At 29.1% G+C, this 19,319-nt stretch overlaps 9 protein-coding genes across 9 annotated transcripts; 4 read left to right on the top strand and 5 right to left on the bottom strand.

Annotated features, from left to right (window-relative positions):
* Positions 1-110: 110 nt before the first annotated feature.
* On the bottom strand, positions 111-2,516 carry cgd4_130 (RRM domain and KH domain protein (SPAC30D11.14-like KH); the record flags this gene model as incomplete). The annotated part of the gene is made up of 1 exon (XM_625622.1): positions 111-2,516. One exon carries the CDS (start codon positions 2,514-2,516, stop codon positions 111-113), a length of 2,406 nt encoding a protein of 801 aa, XP_625622.1.
* Positions 2,517-3,691: 1,175 nt separating this feature from the next.
* On the bottom strand, positions 3,692-5,419 carry cgd4_120 (WD repeat protein; the record flags this gene model as incomplete). The annotated part of the gene is made up of 1 exon (XM_625621.1): positions 3,692-5,419. A coding segment is annotated over one exon (1,728 nt), but the record flags the coding sequence as incomplete, so codon positions are not given.
* A 299-nt stretch (positions 5,420-5,718) lies between these two features.
* cgd4_110 (hypothetical protein) lies at positions 5,719-7,575 on the bottom strand (the record flags this gene model as incomplete). Its single annotated transcript, XM_625620.1, has 1 exon — positions 5,719-7,575. The coding sequence occupies one exon, from the start codon at positions 7,573-7,575 to the stop codon at positions 5,719-5,721; it is 1,857 nt and encodes a 618-aa protein (XP_625620.1).
* A 405-nt stretch (positions 7,576-7,980) lies between these two features.
* cgd4_100 (hypothetical protein) lies at positions 7,981-8,661 on the bottom strand (the record flags this gene model as incomplete). The annotated part of the gene is made up of 1 exon (XM_001388010.1): positions 7,981-8,661. A coding segment is annotated over one exon (681 nt), but the record flags the coding sequence as incomplete, so codon positions are not given.
* Positions 8,662-9,328: 667 nt separating this feature from the next.
* On the top strand, positions 9,329-9,859 carry cgd4_90 (hypothetical protein; the record flags this gene model as incomplete). The annotated part of the gene is made up of 1 exon (XM_625619.1): positions 9,329-9,859. The coding sequence occupies one exon, from the start codon at positions 9,329-9,331 to the stop codon at positions 9,857-9,859; it is 531 nt and encodes a 176-aa protein (XP_625619.1).
* Positions 9,860-9,925: 66 nt separating this feature from the next.
* Positions 9,926-12,436, bottom strand: cgd4_80 (Sac1p family protein; the record flags this gene model as incomplete). The annotated part of the gene is made up of 1 exon (XM_625618.1): positions 9,926-12,436. The coding sequence occupies one exon, from the start codon at positions 12,434-12,436 to the stop codon at positions 9,926-9,928; it is 2,511 nt and encodes an 836-aa protein (XP_625618.1).
* A 256-nt stretch (positions 12,437-12,692) lies between these two features.
* Positions 12,693-14,849, top strand: cgd4_70 (conserved hypothetical protein; the record flags this gene model as incomplete). Its single annotated transcript, XM_625617.1, has 1 exon — positions 12,693-14,849. The coding sequence occupies one exon, from the start codon at positions 12,693-12,695 to the stop codon at positions 14,847-14,849; it is 2,157 nt and encodes a 718-aa protein (XP_625617.1).
* Positions 14,850-16,246: 1,397 nt separating this feature from the next.
* cgd4_60 (extracellular membrane associated protein with a signal peptide, an EGF domain followed by 10 transmembrane domains) lies at positions 16,247-18,616 on the top strand (the record flags this gene model as incomplete). The annotated part of the gene is made up of 1 exon (XM_625616.1): positions 16,247-18,616. A coding segment is annotated over one exon (2,370 nt), but the record flags the coding sequence as incomplete, so codon positions are not given.
* A 143-nt stretch (positions 18,617-18,759) lies between these two features.
* On the top strand, positions 18,760-19,308 carry cgd4_50 (hypothetical protein; the record flags this gene model as incomplete). The annotated part of the gene is made up of 1 exon (XM_625615.1): positions 18,760-19,308. The coding sequence occupies one exon, from the start codon at positions 18,760-18,762 to the stop codon at positions 19,306-19,308; it is 549 nt and encodes a 182-aa protein (XP_625615.1).
* Positions 19,309-19,319: the final 11 nt, after the last annotated feature.

Here is a 19,319-nt window from a genome sequence, read left to right as displayed (position 1 = left end):
TATAACCCTTGTTTTGTTTTTATTTTAATAAACCAACCTTTAATTTTTTCATTTATTGCTTCTCCACTACTCATCATTTAATATTTCTTTTGGATCTTAATAACATTGAATCAAAAATTAAATTCATTCAACAAATCATCGTCGTTTGTATTAGATTCAACTCCAGATAAAATCGTATTATTGTTATTAATATTATTATTATGATTATTATTACTGTTATTTCCATTGGGTTGGTTTGTTGGCAATTGCTTAGTTCTCATTGTTTCTTTGAATTTTAATTGTAAATTAAGAGTTTTATGATCATCATTATTTGATAATAAGAAGTCATCATACTCCTGGTAAATCTTTAATAATAATCGCTCTACTAGCTTTCTTGCATTAATGTATTGTTCAGAATTTGTAGAGGAAATACACAAATGCAATGGTTCATCTGCCTCTTGTTTGTTATAACCTTCTAAATAGCCAGAACCTTTACCTCTTAATCTAAGTTTTGATTGAGTTAACTTGAAAATTCTTTTCATATTAATTCCTCTTGTTCCAATAATTCTTCTTGCAATTTGAAATTGGTTATCTGGTGGTATTTGGATCTCATATCTTGCTGTGTATTTCTTTAACATGTTTGAAGAATTTTGACAAGATGTTGATATTGCTGAAGGAGATGAGACTGAAGATGAAGATGATGAAGTAGAAGTTGGAGATTGATTTGATGTAATAATTGGTGGTAAGTTTCCAGAGTTTTTCATTTCGGCTGTATCTGAATTTAATTCATCTAATTTACCAATAATTTTTGTTAACTTAAAAGCATTAATATCTTGAATATTAGGTTTATTCACAACTGAATTATTTGTACAAATTACTGAATTTTCGTTATTTTGGACATTAGAATTTTGGCTAACCCCTTTCACTAAATTATTTTTGTTTAAATTGGATCCAACTATCGAAGAATAAGTAATAGTATTCGTTCTATTGTTATTTAATGAACTAGCATTACTTATTATTGGGTTACCTAATTGTCCTTTGTTAATATTGCAATTACTATTACTATTGTTACTAGTAGTATTAGTATTAGTATTTTGGAATTCTCCATTCGAATTTTGTTTAATTTTACTCTTTTCTTGATTAATGTGGTCATCATTTTCTTCAATCTTATCTTGTATAATATTAGAGTTTTCGCATTTCTCATTTAGAATACTCTTAGAAATTGAATTATTCTGATTATTTTTGTTGTCTTGTAACCAAGCTGTCCAAAGATTTCTCTCATAAGTCGTTATTGAGCTATCAAAACTATTCCATGGTGAATTTGTTGAAGTGTTCGTAGTTGTTGAAGCTCCTGATGCACTGATTTCTGTATTTGAACGACAAGATGTAGAAGCACTCGTAGTTGTATTACCAAAAATGCCAATATTATCAACAAAACTTATTGAACCACACATTTCCTTAATATTCGGAAAATTTAATTGGTTAAAGTCGTGACTCCATTTATTTTGTACAAGGTTCATTGATCTCTCCAGTCCACCAATCATTGCATTTGAAGTTTGATGTATATATGCATGAATAAAATCCCCTTCTGATGATATCTGAAGATTCTGAAGCGAATTTAAAGCTCTTTCTAAAGACTCCCTATTCTCATAGGTAACGCAATGACTCTCATTATTAATACTTATATCAATTATATTACCAAATTGCGAGCATAAATTCATAATATCATATGTATTTAGCTGAAAGTTAGATACTTGCTTCTTATTTGAATTGATTAACTTAAAAACTCTGAGTCCTAAGACATACGGAGTTAAAGACAAATTCGAGTTTGATGATGAAGATGAGCAGCTTGACCCTGAAGCTTGTAAAATTGGTTTTTGAGATGAGGATGAAGTTGGTGATGAGGAAATATTATTGGTAAAGTTGTATTTACAAGGCTCGTCTCCAGAATTAATTTGTTCAATCGTTTCATCATCTAAACATGTTTTACTTAATGCATGGCTTAGTACATCTAAGATTCCATCATCTTCTTCTAAAAATGTATTTTCATCCTTTGGCCGGTATATTTTATTTGTATTTGCTTCTAAATAATTTTGCTCAATTAAATTATTGCTCCAACATGAGGATGATTGAGTAGTAAGTAGTGTATTGCTAAATTTTGAGTTTTGAAATTCGTCAATTCCTTCATATTTAGGTGCCTGATTTTGGTATAAATCAGAGTAGGACATTAAAAACTTTGGAATTTCGTGGTATCCTCGTTCATTTGGTATGAAAGATTCTTTCAAAGTTGTCATTTCCCTTTCGAATTTCATTTCCAATCCATTTAAATTAATATTTTCTAAGTCTCCTCCAATTAATTGCGAAGAATAGAGCCTCGAATTATCAATATTAATGTATTCGCCTGAATTCATTTTATTTTCGCCTTTGTTTTGCCAGCTTTGCTCAAAAATTTCATTCTGTTTGAATGAATCATATTCTAATGGTTTGAATGCTTCTTGCAATGAGCTAAAACTCATGCTTTGTTGTTTCTTTATCATAACCTTAGAATATTATATAACTGCTCTTCTCTCCTTATTAATATTTTTAATATTAATTTATTCCAGATTCTTAAAGCATCATATAAATTCGTTCTAGTAATAACTCTTAATATTAAATATCAACAATATCTCTTTTGCAATACATGCTTAACCGCAAAACTCGTAAATTCAGCTTTGCATTCAATAAAATGCAATCCCCCACGCGCATTATTGCCTTTCTCACACTATAGCATTTCTATGTGCAATATCTTGCATTTTGTAATTTGGCGCAAATTTTTCCCGTATCTTAACTGCTCTACAAGTTCACAAATATGAAAAGAGGAAATATTACAAAAAATATATATTTAAACTCAACTAATTAAGCCTGGAATCCAATAAATGTTGGATTTTTTAGCTTTATTTATTTCAAAAATTAATAAAAATACTATATTTACATATATTACATGTCATGAATGGAAGAAAAAATAATTAGAATCTTTGGCGGGTTCTATTTGTCTTATGTGGGTAAAATCATTGTGAATAGATTTAAAAAGATGAATAATGGAAGATGAAAATACCAATATTATTGAGTATTTGAAGGGTAGAGTATTCAAATACTTGGTTTTATTCTCATTATACTTTCTTTCTGGTTATTTTTTTGGAACTTCGTAAGTTTTGATTACTTTGTCGTAATCAAGTATTGTAACATTGAGAATGTACTATAACAATGCAACAATGTTTGAAACAAAAAAAAAATGTTGTTTAATTAATTAATTTTATAGAGGTGTAATTATTTTGACAATAGTTTGTATGTTTCTTAATACATCCTCCAATCCAAGGAATGGGAATCAATTAAGCGCATATGGAATTTTAAATCCAGGTATGTTTAACTAATAAATAAAGTCGAAAGAAGTAAAGTAATTTATTAAAGGTTTCCGCAGAATACTTGGTGACTTGAGATTAGAACAATTAGAAAGACAGCTTTTCAATAGATACGTAGTGAGCGACGAAGAAGAGATGGAGAATAGCATCGAAGATTCTAAAGAAAAGTATAGTGATGATGAAATGAATTATCCGATATCTAAATTCTCAAATAAGAAATGCCCAAGATGCAATTCTGGAAAAAAATACAAGAAATGTTGTGCATTACTATTAAAAAGTTAGAAATTAGTTAATTATCTAAATATATTAAATCGTTATAGGCTGTTGACTAAATTTTGTATAGAATCTTTTGTACTATATATTATGGATTGATCAAACTTCGTCTGTTTTGCATAAGATAGTTCCACTAGATCATTTTCTGAAGTAAATATAGCTTCGTTAAAGGACCAAACATGAAGTCCATTTAAAGTGTCGGTACTAACTACAGTCCAAGAGTCATTATTAGGACTGAACATCCAATGAGAATCAGTAATTTGTCCAGTATGTCCAGAATGTACCCCTATTAGCTCATTAGGGCCATCTGATTTTTCATTTTTTGTCCAGCTTGAAGAATTGTTATTTATCAATAGCTTTAGTGATCGTTTTATATCAATCTCTGGATCTACTGGATTATCAAGAGATTTATTAGTGCTCTCTAAATTTTTTCTAAAACTATTTGGAGATGAGTTTGAGGTGCTCGAGAAATTATTAGTAATATTTGGATCCATTTGATCCCAAATAGGTAAATTATTGCATCTAGTAATGTCCCAAATACAAGCTTTTCCGTCCAAACTCGAGGAAAGCAAAAGCCCGTTACCTCCTGAATGCCATTCGAGTCTGTGTACAGGTTCAGTGTTATATTTAAACTTGTTAACTATGCCTTTGTTATGAGAATGAAACCCATTAATTTGTTTATTATTTGAAAAATATCTCAAGTCAACTATATATATGGTTCCATCGTACCCCCCTATACTTATTAGGTTTGAAACTGTTGGATGAGCCGAAATCGAAACACAAGGAGAATCTGAAATACTCCATTTGTTTATAGGACTATTTACATTTGATTTTGAGTTCTTTAAGCTACATCTATAATCATATATTGATAAGCAGCCCTGATGATTTACTGTTGAAAATATATTCGGAGTTAAGGTTGGATTAATCCAGCATAGATCATTAATTCCGCAACTAATATTATATGACTGATCCTTAAATACTGCTTCGCATATATTTACATCGAAAATGTAGAGTGAAGAATCCTCATTTCCTGTTAATAACCAATTGGAATTTGTTGTTCCCCATTCCATTCCATATCCTGACTTGCCTGAGTTATATTTATGGTTTAATATTGTGTCGTTTCCATAATCTGAGCTATATACAGAAACAATTTCAGATTCTTCTTTAGAATTAATTGCTCTTGCTCTAACTTTAAACGTCTCATCACAAATTTCTTCAATTCCAATATTATGAAACCATATTTCACCTCTTAGCATTTTTGAAGCAATTAAAATCCTATTTTTTGATTCATCTAATCGTGAGCAAATTTTTATAGGATCATCATTTACCATTATTTTAAATATAGAATTTATATCAGGAGATAAGTAATTAGGTTTTTCTAATTTCTTGTCGGAATTACCATCTGGTAAATCATCGCACATTAGAAGATCAACATCAAAATTCGGAGTATCTAACATAGAGATTGTTATATACTTTTCATGTGAATTTGAATCAATAGCTCTTCCTTCAATATTAGATGGAACTGAAGATGAATACGCTCCGTAGATCAATAGTTGACCATATAAGCTTATTTCAGAGTCATTGCTAATATCAGAATTCGCCTCTTCAGCTTTCATGTCTTCGCTATTAAATCTTATTGGAGGTATGCTAAATGTCAATGTTGGCCACCTGAGGGGCGTAATAAATAGGTAGTCATAAATAAAAGGTACATTTTTCTTCCAAAGCCAATGCTCTTGTATTTTTGGATTATTATTCAACTTGTCCATATATTAATTCTTGAAGTTCCAACAAGCCTTATTTATTCCCATTAAATTGTTAATTTTTTTAAAAAAATTAATTAAATTTGCGAAATTTTAATATTGCCGGTATCAACGAAATAGAAAAATAGTACCGACAAAAAAAAATTAAATATTCAACAATTTTATTTTAAAAATAACTATTAGAAGGTAATAAGGAAGTATTAAAGTAACTTTAAGAAAATCTATTTTTAACAGCTACTACAAAACCAAGATTAAAAAAAAAACAATTTAAAATAATTATACGTAATTTATATTCATTTAATATATAATTAAACAGTTAAAATGAGTAGGAATCTGTCAATCTGTGTAATATTATTGAATAAATAGTTTAGTCCATAAGATAGTTTCTCAAGATACTCCATCTCAATTTGAGTTAGATGCTTAGATCTTATTTCAAAATTTAGAATTTGATCATTTTGAATTTTGCATCTTGTTAATATATTTAGTAGTATCCTATAAAATTTGAGTTGCACTTCTTTGACAGTGCTTTCAATACAAGTACTATAAAATATCCCATGTTTACTAAGTGAGGATTGTGAAATAGTATTATAGGATACTTTGTTAGTTTGCGAAGAATTCGTATTTACTGAATCAGCCATAGAAAGTTTGGATGAATTAACTAAGTCTTGACTTGAGTTAATAGAATGGTCAATGGTTACTGTATCCGAGTTGTGAACTCGAATGAATTTTTCACTTCCAAGAGAATAGAGCAAGTTTCTTGCAATATTGTTAGGTAAAAGACACTTTTCAGCTAAAGTAACGTCGTCCCAATAAACTCTTTTTTTAATATCATATTTTGGAAATGGAGCAAATACTTTAGAAGATCTAGACGGTCCAGATTCAGAAAGAGATTTAGTTTTATCAGAATCCAATACTTGAATATTATCACATCTAGAAATCAAATGTGGATTGCACATCATACTCCAAACTCTTGAACCAAGTTGTCCAACTCTATGCCCAATATACTCGTATAGAACTTTGTACTTAATTAATGACTTAATTTTTGAAATATTGAGTTTATATATAGTACCCATTGAAGTTAGATTATAAGATATGAATTCGTCAGAATGCTTAGTTAAAACATCAATTACCCTCAATACAGAGGATTTTAGCTTAGAATCATCAGAAATATCAAGATCAGTTTTTAAAGCCTGGTTAAGCTCCAAAAATTCGGATATTTCATTAGATATTTCCTCAATAGTCCAACCTTCATCCACTGGTTTTCTCTTTAAACCCTTACTATCTGACATAACGCGTACTATTATAGATGAAAGTAAATTATTATATCTACTTCTCACCATTTCCTCAATAAATTGGCTATAGATAGAATTATTTAGACCGAGAATATTTATTGACAATATTTTATTTTTAATAGAATTAATTAAATAACCACTATTAGATTTTGAAGTGTTTTTTTTAGATTCAATATTTGGAAATTCGCCTTGAACATTACTAAATGTTGATCCTTGGAAATTAGAGTTAATTGATTCTGAATTAGTAAAACAATCTTCATTGTAATCAAACAATAAATCTGTAAATGCGCTACTTAAAGCTTTCTTACCATTATTTTTATCGGATTCTGTTACATTCATTGTTTCGTTTTTATCATTTAGTATAAGTAAAAAATCATATAGAATAAGTAAATTAATATTTTCTTCTATATTCTCAACTGTTTCAGAAAGTTCTGAAATTAGAATTTTAGTAGATATTCGTCCATGCTTAATTACTTCCATAAAAATATATTTACATGTCTCTCCCAATAATTTCTCAATATGGGCCATATAAAGCGGAAATCTTAGCCTTGAAATTACATGATCAATATTAACCTCAAAAACAACATTTTTTCCTTCTTTTGAGTTATCTAACTCTATATTTGGATCTGATATCTCGTAATAAATTATGCAATAGTGATGAACTAAATACATCATGGAATTTCTAAAACTTAGAAAATTATTTTTGCTATTTGAGGATAGATACTTAGATGATTCTTTGTCCTTAATAACTAAATGGTATAACCTGTCCATTGGCAGTGGCCCATTTACCACTAATTTCTTAATAATTATTGCAGGCAAGCCTCCGAAATGAGTACTAATTATTTCACATAATAATTCAATATCTTCCCTCATTTTGTACCTGATTAAATTAGAAAAACCTAGTAAACTTTTATACTCATATAACAACAATTAGTCAATAATCTCTCTTATTCTAAATTTGTTATTTTTTTTTCATTTTATTAAAATGGTCAAACTTACAATTTACTTAAACACATTTGGCGCCACCAGTGATTTTAAATTGGCAAAGTTTCTTCCAATTTTCAATAATCAAAATACTAATAGCAGTCATTTGAGAATGGAATAGCATTCTATAAAAAGATCCTCTAAATGCCCCCAATATCCCATCTTTATTCATAATTTCATGTGATGCACTTAAAAAATTATTGTAATTGTATATCTTATATCCGTGTGAGTGGTTTATCTGTAGTCTCACTTTAATTAAATCTATTGGTGAAGTAATTCCCGATGCTAATGCGCCTAAAACAAGCAAAATATTATTATTATTGTGATTAAGTGCTTAAATTTGTGATATCTGCTATTACTAAGCGTACCTGCAACTATTGAGCTTAGAAGTAGTTGTTTATTTTCACTCAGATCCTGTTTAAACTGTCTAGTTTTGAGTCTTTCAAGTATCACAAAATAAATAGAAGAAAACAGACCAAAAGATACAACAGTTGGTATATATCCTTTATAAAAGTGTCTAATTCCCCTTAGATTGAATTTTCCAAAAGAGTCAGAATAAGAAAATGGCTTCTTTCCATTAACTGATTTCAAATAATAATCTAATTGACTTCTTTCTCTGCAAATATCAACTGGAACCCAAATTATACAAGAAACACATTCAGCCAGGAATCCTGAAATAAAGTTAGTTAAATCCCTATTTTCAATAAATTTGAACTTTAACCTCTTTAAATATTCATAGCACGAAAAATATAACATTGTTCCTGGAATTCCACCAAGTAGACTAATTTGAATTCCAGAGTATAAATTCTTTCCTAAAAATACTCTCTTGCAATTAAAAATTTCTAAATTATCTAGAATTTGCTTTCGGGTCTTCAAAGTGTCAAATGGGTGGAGTATTAGTCTACCAACAAATCCTGCTAGGCTGCTTCCAATTAATATATCATTTAATGCTAGATCATTTGTTGATTCGCTCATGAGTGGTAAATCAATATTTTGTAGCCATTAAAAAATATAATAATCTGAAAGGAAATTAGTCAAGAGCTGGATAAGAATGTGCATTCAAGCTCTATAACTCTTAAAATAATAATGAATATAATTATCTCGTTCTTAATTCAATTTCAAAATTGGTTTTGTTTAAAAGCTCTACATGCTTAATTTTCTGAATAGTTTTTATATCAAGCAGCGCCAAAAGCGCCGAAATTTATGAATGCCTTTGACATTTAATCTTTTTTTTTGTATTAAAAACTATGAATAAGTTGGAGTCAAAGTTACAGAAACGAGGAGAACTTGTTCAGTTCAACATTCCATTTAATGGAAATAGTCCTGTTTATTTGGAGGTAAGTTTATGTATTTCATTTTAAATATTTATATTTTAATCATTTTTTCGTATGATAGATAATAGGTAGAATTAATAATCAAGCTAATACAAATGGCAACTCAGACATTTTCAATATAAATAACGAGGAAAAGAGTCTATTACTCTATAACGTGCCTATTTTTCTTACTAAAGACTCAATTATTGATCTTTTTGAAAGGTTTGGTTCTATTAAAGAGGTAAGTTCCTAATTCACTAAATTAACTATTTCGAATATTTTATAAAATACAGATAACGGTGAATCAATATGACTCTAATGGAAATAAGATGGGAATTAAGACTTCAGAAACTGGTTCTGAAAATTCTTGGGTATATATTGTTTTTAACGAGATAGATTCAATACAAAAAATAAAGGATGACTCAATAATTAATAATAAAGATTCTATTAGAAAGCTTTATATTAATGATTCGAGTAACTTTTTGTTAGGTAGAAGTGATTTAAGGTTCAAAAATATTCTTATGAGGATTACAAATAAAAGAGTAAACTCGACTCTGCTTCAAAGAGAGGTTGACTCATATATGACTAATTATGATATTGAAAGAGAAATAGAGGAAGAGAACTTAAAGTTAGAATCGACTATCCCAGACGAAGATGGGTTCATTAAAGTTGTTAACAAAAAACAAAAGGCACCAGATGGCACAGTTATTCACAGTTTTGAATCCAACAAAACCACGCAAGGATTTAATACAAAGAAACAAATCAACAAAAAGGAAAAGAAGAAAACATATAATGACTTCTATAGATTCCAAATAAGGGAAAATAAAAAGAAGGAAATACAAAAACTCAATTATTCTTAATATGCGATTATATAACAAATAAACAGGTTTATATAGCTTTAAAAACTATACTTTCCATAATAGATATTACTTTTTGCTTTCTTGTTTTTTCCAGATTTGAGAATTTGTTTCATCTAAGAGAGGTTTAGTTGCTGCTTTCGGACCTTTAAACTTAAGGAACTGGATAAATCCGAAGATAACTAGAAAAATTGAAATCACTCTACCAGAAATGTTATAAATTGAACATTGATTTTGATTCGAAAGATAATCTGCAAAAGTAGGGATGATATTTAAATACGAATATTGGGTGTTCGTAGTATCATAATAATGGAAGAACAATTTTGAAGGAATATAAATAATGTCCAAAAGCATGCATGCCAAATTACCAGTCAATGTTTGAGAATATGTGAATAAAAGCTGAACTATTGGCAAGAGCAGTAGAAATGTAATAATTATCAAATATTGCCCAATTGCTGTTACTACAGGAGGACTTAAATACTTGTTCTTATTATTTAGAAGTCGGTTGTGAATATTCTTCTTAATTCCTAAGTCACTATTTGGCGAACTGCATTGATTAGTAAAAACATAGTACGCATCTTGGGTATAACCATCTATTAGACTATTTAAAAGGAATCGAATAATTGAATAAATTGAATCTTGTATCACACCTTTTTTTGTTCGCTTTCCATATCTTGTAAAATCTGTTTTTTGTGCTGGAGTTCCACTATATAGCTTGCTAAGAGCATCTGCATTATTACTCCATATTTGTCTGAATATTTTCTCATTTAAAGAGTTTTTTCCTGGTAAAGGTTCGAATGCAGGCCCGTGCTCAGACTGACTAGTATTGCTAAAGGTAATTAACTTCAATTCTTGAAGTTGTTTAAAAATATTATGGATAACCCTTCTTCCAATTACTGACTGTACGACATTCGTTCTATCTAGACAATCAATACAATTTGTTCTGCAAATCCCATCTTGAATACTACTTATTACAACTTTAAACTCATTGTCTGAACTAGAATAATGTCCTTGGACAATACCAATTATTGGAGATAAATCTCCAACTTTATCTCTTAATTGAATTTCTAAAGATGTAATACCTAAGTCGTCCATTCCAATATCAACAAGTCTCTTAATTAAGAACTTTAAATTTGACCACCTCATTTTTGAGCATTCACTATGGAAATCGAACCAACAAAATTTAATATTTGAGTTTTTATTACATTCTTCATCTTTAAATATTGGTCTTCCAGAACTGTTATCTTTTTTCAATAGCGAATCAGAATCACAGTAAATGTCATTAATATCGACTTTTTCAAGATATTTTTCAAATTCCAAACCCAATTTTAATTCATGTTGTCGGTAATCAATCAAATTAACTACAAGTATCTTTCCATTACTATTTTCTCTAATTTCGGATTCAATGTTGGAGTCTCCATCTCCAGACTGATTACAATATTTCCTTGAAAGTTCATTAAAGTGACGATTCAATACAACTTGTTGGCATCTTTCTCCTTTGTAAATTTCAACAGGTGGAGTCTTTTTCAAGTTTGGGGGTTGCCTCCAAACTATTGGTATTGAGCCTCTATATTGCAAATAACTGTAAATGTAAATAGATTCAGGCCTCCTAACCAAAATAATCTGCTCTGTTTCTACAGAGTTAGAAACATTACCATCTGAATTTGCGCCTCTGCATAAATACCTAACGCCTTGCCGTCTACAATCTCTTCTCGAAATTAATAAGAAATCAACTTTAGTGTTTTCTTGCATTTCGTCATTATTTGTATGTTCAAAATTCAACCTAGTGAAGCCAATATACCCTGATAATAAAGGAGTTGCCCATTTTGAAGTGCTTGATCCTCCTTCATACAAAGGCATAAGAAAGTTGTAATTCCAGCAAAATCTTTCTTCAGGAAGATCTCCGGATTTACTTGCATATTTTATTGATTGCCTAATATTTCTTGTAATATCAACGTTGGGATTTGTTGAAAAATAAAATCCTCCTCTTCTAAAAATTGAAAGAATCATATTTTCAGCAATTCTTACAGATTCAATCTTTTTCTCGAATTCATACTCGAACTGTTCCTCAGAATTAGCTTCGTCATTTTCTTTCCCAATATTTTTGCATAAAAATTCTTTTTCACTGGCTATCAATGATACAAATAAAACATCATTAACCTTGTATATTCTCTCATTTTGGCCAATTTCTGTGATGAATTCCGCTTCTGTAACAAATAGACATTTAGTAATTCCTTTATCATAACGCCATATTCCTAGTAATGCATAGGCATTGAAAAAACTTCCTTCAGTAATTCCTTGGATGTTAGCTGGTTCTTTAGTGCTTACAGATCCTAAATATCCTATATAGAGATCCTCTTCCGTTGTTTGAAAGATATTCCCAATATTATCTGCATTACTTACTACATAATTTTCTGTTTCAGTACTCCTGTTAGAGTAAGAACGCAACAAAGAGGTGCTTCTCTGTTTTATTGGGTTCATTTCATTAAGTTTACTCACTGTTTTAGTAACTTTTAGCCATTTTCCCACTGGGGAAATTAGCTCTACAACTTTTAACTCAGGTTCAAATATGCCAATCATTATAATTTGTCTTTCTATCAAACTAATATTCGCTTTAAACTAACTTCTTACTAATATAAATTTCTTATGCAGATATTGCCAACTATTGTTAATGTTTATATTTATTTCCCTTCTTTTTTTATTCTCATAATAGGCATGCTTATTCTCATGTTATTTAGTTAAATCCAATAATGAAGATACCGCTAAAAGTCAAATTGGCGCCAACATTATTGTACTATCTGACTTGATGCCTTTTTTTAAATAAGACTAAAGTCTTATGTTCAAAAAAAAAGTTATCCAAACAAGTGGGGAGACCCTGATTGGTCGCCGTGCAGTTCTACAGCTGAGAGATCGTTTAATAAAGCAATTTACTCTAGAATCTCAAATTGGTGATTTAATTTTGGGTAAAAGAAAAAAAAATGATTTGAAGATTACTGCTACGAAATTTGAGGGAAATAAAACGGAAAGAGGCGTTATTTACAGGCTAGAGTTTGAAAATGAATCTAATTTTTTGTTTAGCAGCTCAAACATATCAAACTTGGAGAAGATTGAAAGTAAATCTTTAGAAAATAAATTCGAAATAAAAACAATTAACTCAGAAATGCAGGAATATATGGAGTCAAATTCAGAAAATAAATCTGAAAATGAAATAACTATTATTTCAGAGTTTAACTACTGTCCAAATCTATCAAATCTGAAAAGTCTCCCAGCCACTTTGCCATGGCTATTTGAGTTAAATATGGACAGATTATTCCCTACAATGCACCTTCTATGGATTCATAGTTCTTTATTCTCTATCCCAAGCATAATAATTTTAAGAAATGCAAAACAGTTCATATTTAATGGAGCTGATCTAATGGCAGGTGGAATAATTTTTGAACTGACTAGCGATTTAAAAAACATAAGAAAGGATCAGATTTGGACAATTAAATGCGTTGGTGATAATCTTCCAATTGCAATTGGGACTTCTTTAGTTGATTGGAATGATATTTCAGATCTAAGCGCTCGTAAAGGTAAGGTGTTGAAGGTTATTCACCATTGTAATGACACTCTTTCATTAGAAGGAAGCATGGATTTCAACGAAAGAAATTACTTAAATTCTGACAAAGAAACCAATTTTAACAATAATGAAAATGAGACAACTTCAGAAGTCATCGAAGAGTTTCAAAATATTACTTTAGAGAAAAAAGATGTAATTTTTAATGAAAATCAAAATTTATTAATGAAACACACTAATGAGTCTCAAGTTTCTGAAAATGAAATATCACCACAAATTCAATCTGTGCATACCCTTGATGAAAACTACTGCGAAAAACAGCATGAAGATCTTTCTCAAGAAGCATATGATTTTTTATTAGAGACATTACTATTAAAAGTAATTTCTGAATATTCTTCTAATAAAGCTTTACTGCCTACAGATTCATCAGCTATTTGGAATAAGATTTCAAAGCTCTGTTTACAAAATTACGGAATTCAAATTGACATAAAAAAATCATCATTTGTAAAAGTTCAGAAGTTTTTCCAATATTATTCTAAGAAGAACATTCTCTTAATTAAGCATGGAAGAGGAGGAGTGCTGAATATTGTAGATATTAACGATGAAGAGGCTATTAAAATGGTTGAAAATAATTTGAACAGTGAAATCTCATCAAAACTACCTCCAATTAAAAAAAAACCTAAAAAGCTTTCAGGAGTTGAAGGTGCGCCAATTAAGGCAAGAAATATGCAATTCGAAGTTGTCTCACTATACCAACCAGAACAAAGCTTCCTTCCAATTTTTGATTATTATAATTCTAAAGAAATACACCATCTTGGTAGAATCTTACCAATAAGAACATCCAGAGGCGAAAAAGAACAGTTATTTATTACAATTGCAGATGCAAGAACAGCATTGGAATATTATATAAATTCTAATGATCTCAAAACAAACGATCCAAACTCTAATTTTTCAGGAAAGCCTTCTAATATAAAATTGGATGAAGTCCTCGTCAACTTATTCCACAAGCATTTAGATGGAAAATCTAACTATGCTAAGGATAAAGTTATACCAATTTCTTTGGCTTACAAAGAGATTCCAAACTTCTTGAAAGTATTTCATTATATTAGGAATGAAGCAGATCCTGATTCTGAGAAGAAACCAAATATACATAAAGGACCTTGTAAAATCATTGAAATTTATACCGAGTCTAGAATGGGAACTAGAAAGCATGTTACTATTATTAGCCCATTTATAAGCCATTTCAATTTAGACCTTCAAGAAGTTGCAGAGTCATGCCAGAAAAAGTTTGCTTGTTCTGCGTCAGTTTCTCAAATAAAAAAGTACCCATCAAATAACAATTTGGGGATAATTATTCAAGGCAATGTAGTTTCACAATTATATGATTTCTTGAATTCAAGATGGGGAATTCCAAAGTCTTATATACAACAACGCTGAATTCTTTAAATTTTCTTTAATTACCACCTTGGGTCAAATATTACATTTTGAGGTGAAACGATATCACCATTAAGAATACTTGCATCTTTCAATGCGTCTTCCATATGTGCCACACCAAGGTAAAATAATAAAACAAGAGCAATCATTGTGATGCTTGCAAATACGCCAATATTTTTCTTATCAACATCCATTCTATTAGAAATTAAATTAGAAAATTAACTAAATATACCGACTATTGATTCAAACTTACATTAATTCTTTTTTCTTTAATTCTTTAAGCTTCATTTCAATTTCATTAGAAAGGTCAGTAAGCTCTTCTATAGTATTATCCAGCACCTAAAAAATGAAATTTTGGAAAAATAAAATTAATGAATTTAAATCTTACCTCTTCATTTATTTCTGTGGAATTATTTGTAGCATTTGTTATTAAGTGTTCTTTAATTTCTTCTAATTTTTGGTTGTGGGAAATAGTTCTATTAGAAGATAAATTAATACTGTTAATCTGTATACATTCTGAAGTTTGAAAAAATATTAGTGTAAAAGTTCCAATTAACCAGAAAAAAAACAATGATAAATTTAATTTCATTGTTAAAAAAAGTTAATTCATGTATAATTCTATTGTTAATATTCAGTAGGATTTTTTTCGTTGTTTAATCTACCCTCCCATAATCGTCATTTCGTAAAAAAAAAAATTAAAAAAAAAATCAAAAAAAAAAAACAATTCAATATGTTTTTTAAGTATAAATTATATATCAATTTAATTATGAATTCAAAACAAAGTGACAGGTTAATAATACTAATAGCATTAACTCCTAATGGCTGAAAATTAAAGATAATGAAATAAAATTGATCAATATAGAATTTCTAGTCCATACCTAATGTTTAATAGGATAAATCATACTTGTAATCAAATACTTTGTATTACTTTAATGTTTAGATCCATTTTTCAAGCATTCAGTTTTATTAGTTTTTTTTTTTTTTTTTTTAAATAATTGTTCATGAATCATGCAGGCATGCAATGCATGCAATAAATGCACAATTACATAAATTGCATTTAAAAAATCTATTAATTTTTTTAATAACTTTGAAGTATTAAACGCCAACAACTCAATAAAACTCCTTTCTTCATATGTATTTTTCAATTCACAATTAAATCTTAATAAGTTAATGCATGGCGCCAACTGGTGGCGGTCTGCATGTAAGATGACTTATTTTAAGAAGTCAAATATTCAAACTACTAACAATATTGGTAAAATATTTATTCATCTGACTCTTTTGTAAACTCCAAATTAAATTTTATAAGATCATAAAGTAAAATTAACAATTTAAAAAAATCTATTCAAAATAAAGTTCTTTGAAATATTCTTTCATAAAAAATCAATGTGGATAGGTAATAAAATGTGAAAATGATTAAAAAAAATAATGGATTCAAAGCCAGATTTTCATTAATTAGTCAGGCTTTATTCTTAATTTTCCTTTCAGGACTGATTGATGCCATAAATTCATCAGATACTCCGTGCAAAAAGGGCAACTACTTTGATGGTAATCAATGTACACCTTGCCCAGAAAATACTGTGGGGTTAACTACCAATTTATATTCTTGTGTAAACTGTCCAATAAATTCCAGTACATATGGAGATACCGGCTTGTACAGTTTAGATTCATGCATTTGCCTTCCAGGATTTTTTAAATTAGAGTCAACTAACAGTTGTATTTCATGTCCTTTGAATTCTCAAAAATATGTTTGCCCAGGAAAATTTGATAGCAATTATTGTACTACTAACGAAAAACTTAAAAATGGAGGTTGGTGGTTCAGCGATAATTATGTTGGTATAGTAATAAAATGTCCTCATGAAGAAGCTTGCTTACCAGAATGCAAAGGATGTAAAGAAGGATATACTGGTCCATTATGTAATACATGCACAAGCGGCTACTTCCCATTAGAATATGGATTAGATAAATCATGTATTGAATGCCCAAATCAATATTTGTTATTGGTGGCTTTTATTGGAATGATTATGTTAGTATTACTCATTTCTTATGGTATTGCAAGAGTAAGTGAATTATCTATAAAATATACAGCACTAAGTAGAAGAAATTCTGCAGTAATTGCTAAATTTAAGAATTTACTATTTTTCATTTCCATTAGCACAACATATGGTATATTTGTTAAGTATAAGGATTCTGAATTTCAAAATATGGATGAATTCTTTATCCATTATCTCAAAATAATAAAACTTCTATCACCTAATCTATGGCTCCCATTGGGGATTTTTCCGTCAAAATGCCTCTTTAAGTTATTTCCAATTATCATGCAATCAGTTGGCCAAGTAAATTTAACTGATGCAAATGCAGATTTGTTTATTGCTAATTCAGTACCAATTCTTGGTATTGCAATCTTATTTATTACGTTTACTATTAAACATATAATCGATGTAAACAAAATATATAAAGAAAATGATACAAAAACCGAGTTAAACAGGATGAAAGTTATGGAATCATCCGCAAGATTAGAAAAATTTAATAAAATACTTAAGGATCAAACGGAAAAGTCTACATACAGATTTATTTGTACTTCTCAAGTCTATTTGACACTTATTTATTCAACAGTTTCTTGGTCTATTATAGTTTCTATGACATGTACAAATATTCCAGGTTTTGGTACAGTCCAATCACAATGCTACTTGTTACCTTGTAAAACACTTAATAGCGATGCACTTATTGGATATATTTATTATTGTACAATGTTTCCACTCATAAATATAATTTCTGGTATTGTAATTCGTAAAAAAATTATCAGACAAAATCAATTGTATACAATTAGTAGCAGTTTTCTTTTTTCTGGTTATAAAATTTCAGTTTTATATTGGGAATCAGTTCGATTTTACATTATCTCTGGAATAATTAATGTTCTAAATCTGAATTATGTGTTTGCCAGATATTTAATACTCTTTGTACTTTCAATTTACTCCATACTAGTATTCTTTGAAAGTATTATTTCTCCAGTTGATGACAGTGATAGTAGTAAAAAGAATGGAATGGATAAGCCCTGGTGGATATTTTCTACAAGTTTAAATATTAATACAATAATTTCCGGTTTCACATTAATATTTATTCCTTGTTTACTTTGCTTTTATAGTTATTATCCAAAATTTGAATTTATTATTGAGATTACAATTATGACATTTCATATTGGAACAGCTTTTTTTATGATTCAACAAGTATTTGTTGATACATTTTTTTTAATTCATCAATATAACAAGCATAAACAATTATATGGCGATAAAGAGCAGATTTTGGATGCAAAAGAATCTAATGATGGATTGTCTCTTTATTACAAACACAAACTTGGTGATAATGAACAAACCAATTTCATGCTAGGACTTCTTAAATCACCTTTTCCTGAAGAAGCTGCTGCACAGATGCTTTATTTAATCGAACAAGGAAACATCTTCGATTGTGAGGCAAAAGATATCGGTAAAACCCTTTATTCAGCTGGTTTTTATGAACCACAAGGACAAACCTTGAGGTACTTAATTCCAAAGATTAAAGGTTATAGATCAAGTTCTGATATTCCTGTTGAAAATGAAACTGAGCTACTGGGAGAAGTAAGAAAATGTGTTATGAATACAATAAGAATTCTTGGAATTGAATCAGCCGTAAAGAATTCCCAATTTAGAGCTAAAGGAGCTAGGGTAATATTTTCTTCTCAACAATTTGGAGAATCAACACGTAAGTTTGACTTAAAAATACATTTAAATAATTAACTATAATTTTATTTTTTAATTTAGTATTAAAAACTGCATCAGATGATTTGTTTAAATTTCTTTCGGATATTAGATGTTCAAATTCAAAAGAGAATAAAGTACAAAGTAAAAATTTTAAATTACTATTTCCAGATGCATTGCCAATGGTATATCCAGATGATGAAGAATTTAGATTAAGAATAATAGATGCAAGAATGGTAGCTAAAGAAATTAGAAAAGAAAGAAATAAGAAACTTAAAGAATTTAATAATGATGGAATATATGATAAAGTATTCGGGTTTAATATCCCTGTAAGGCCTGATGTTAAAGAGTTACTTGAAATGAAGAGATTAAATGAGTTAATTCTTCCACCGAGATGGGATCCTTTGGATGGGAGACTTGATCACGAATTTGATCATGCAAGATATATTAAGATTCGAAAGCAGTTTGAAGATATTCTTCCGATTGCAGGGACTTCAATCATTTCGGCTGAAGAAGTTGAAAGGAATTTCATGAAATGGTATAATGAGGGGCTTTCCATAGAATCATCGAAGAGATATAATCATACTAGTATGGTAGGATCTAAGTATATAATTGATGGCGAATCCGAAGTGAAAGACTTTACATTTCAATCTAGAAATGGCAAAAATATGAGTGTACAAAATAATAGGCAAGAAAAATCAAAATCTCTATCACAAAGAAAGAATAAATAGAATATTTATTA

This window comes from Cryptosporidium parvum, chromosome 4 (genome assembly GCF_000165345.1).
Source record: "Cryptosporidium parvum Iowa II chromosome 4, whole genome shotgun sequence".
NCBI classification, from domain to species: domain Eukaryota; phylum Apicomplexa; class Conoidasida; order Eucoccidiorida; family Cryptosporidiidae; genus Cryptosporidium; species Cryptosporidium parvum.
This window is presented reverse-complemented; position numbering and strand designations above follow the sequence as displayed.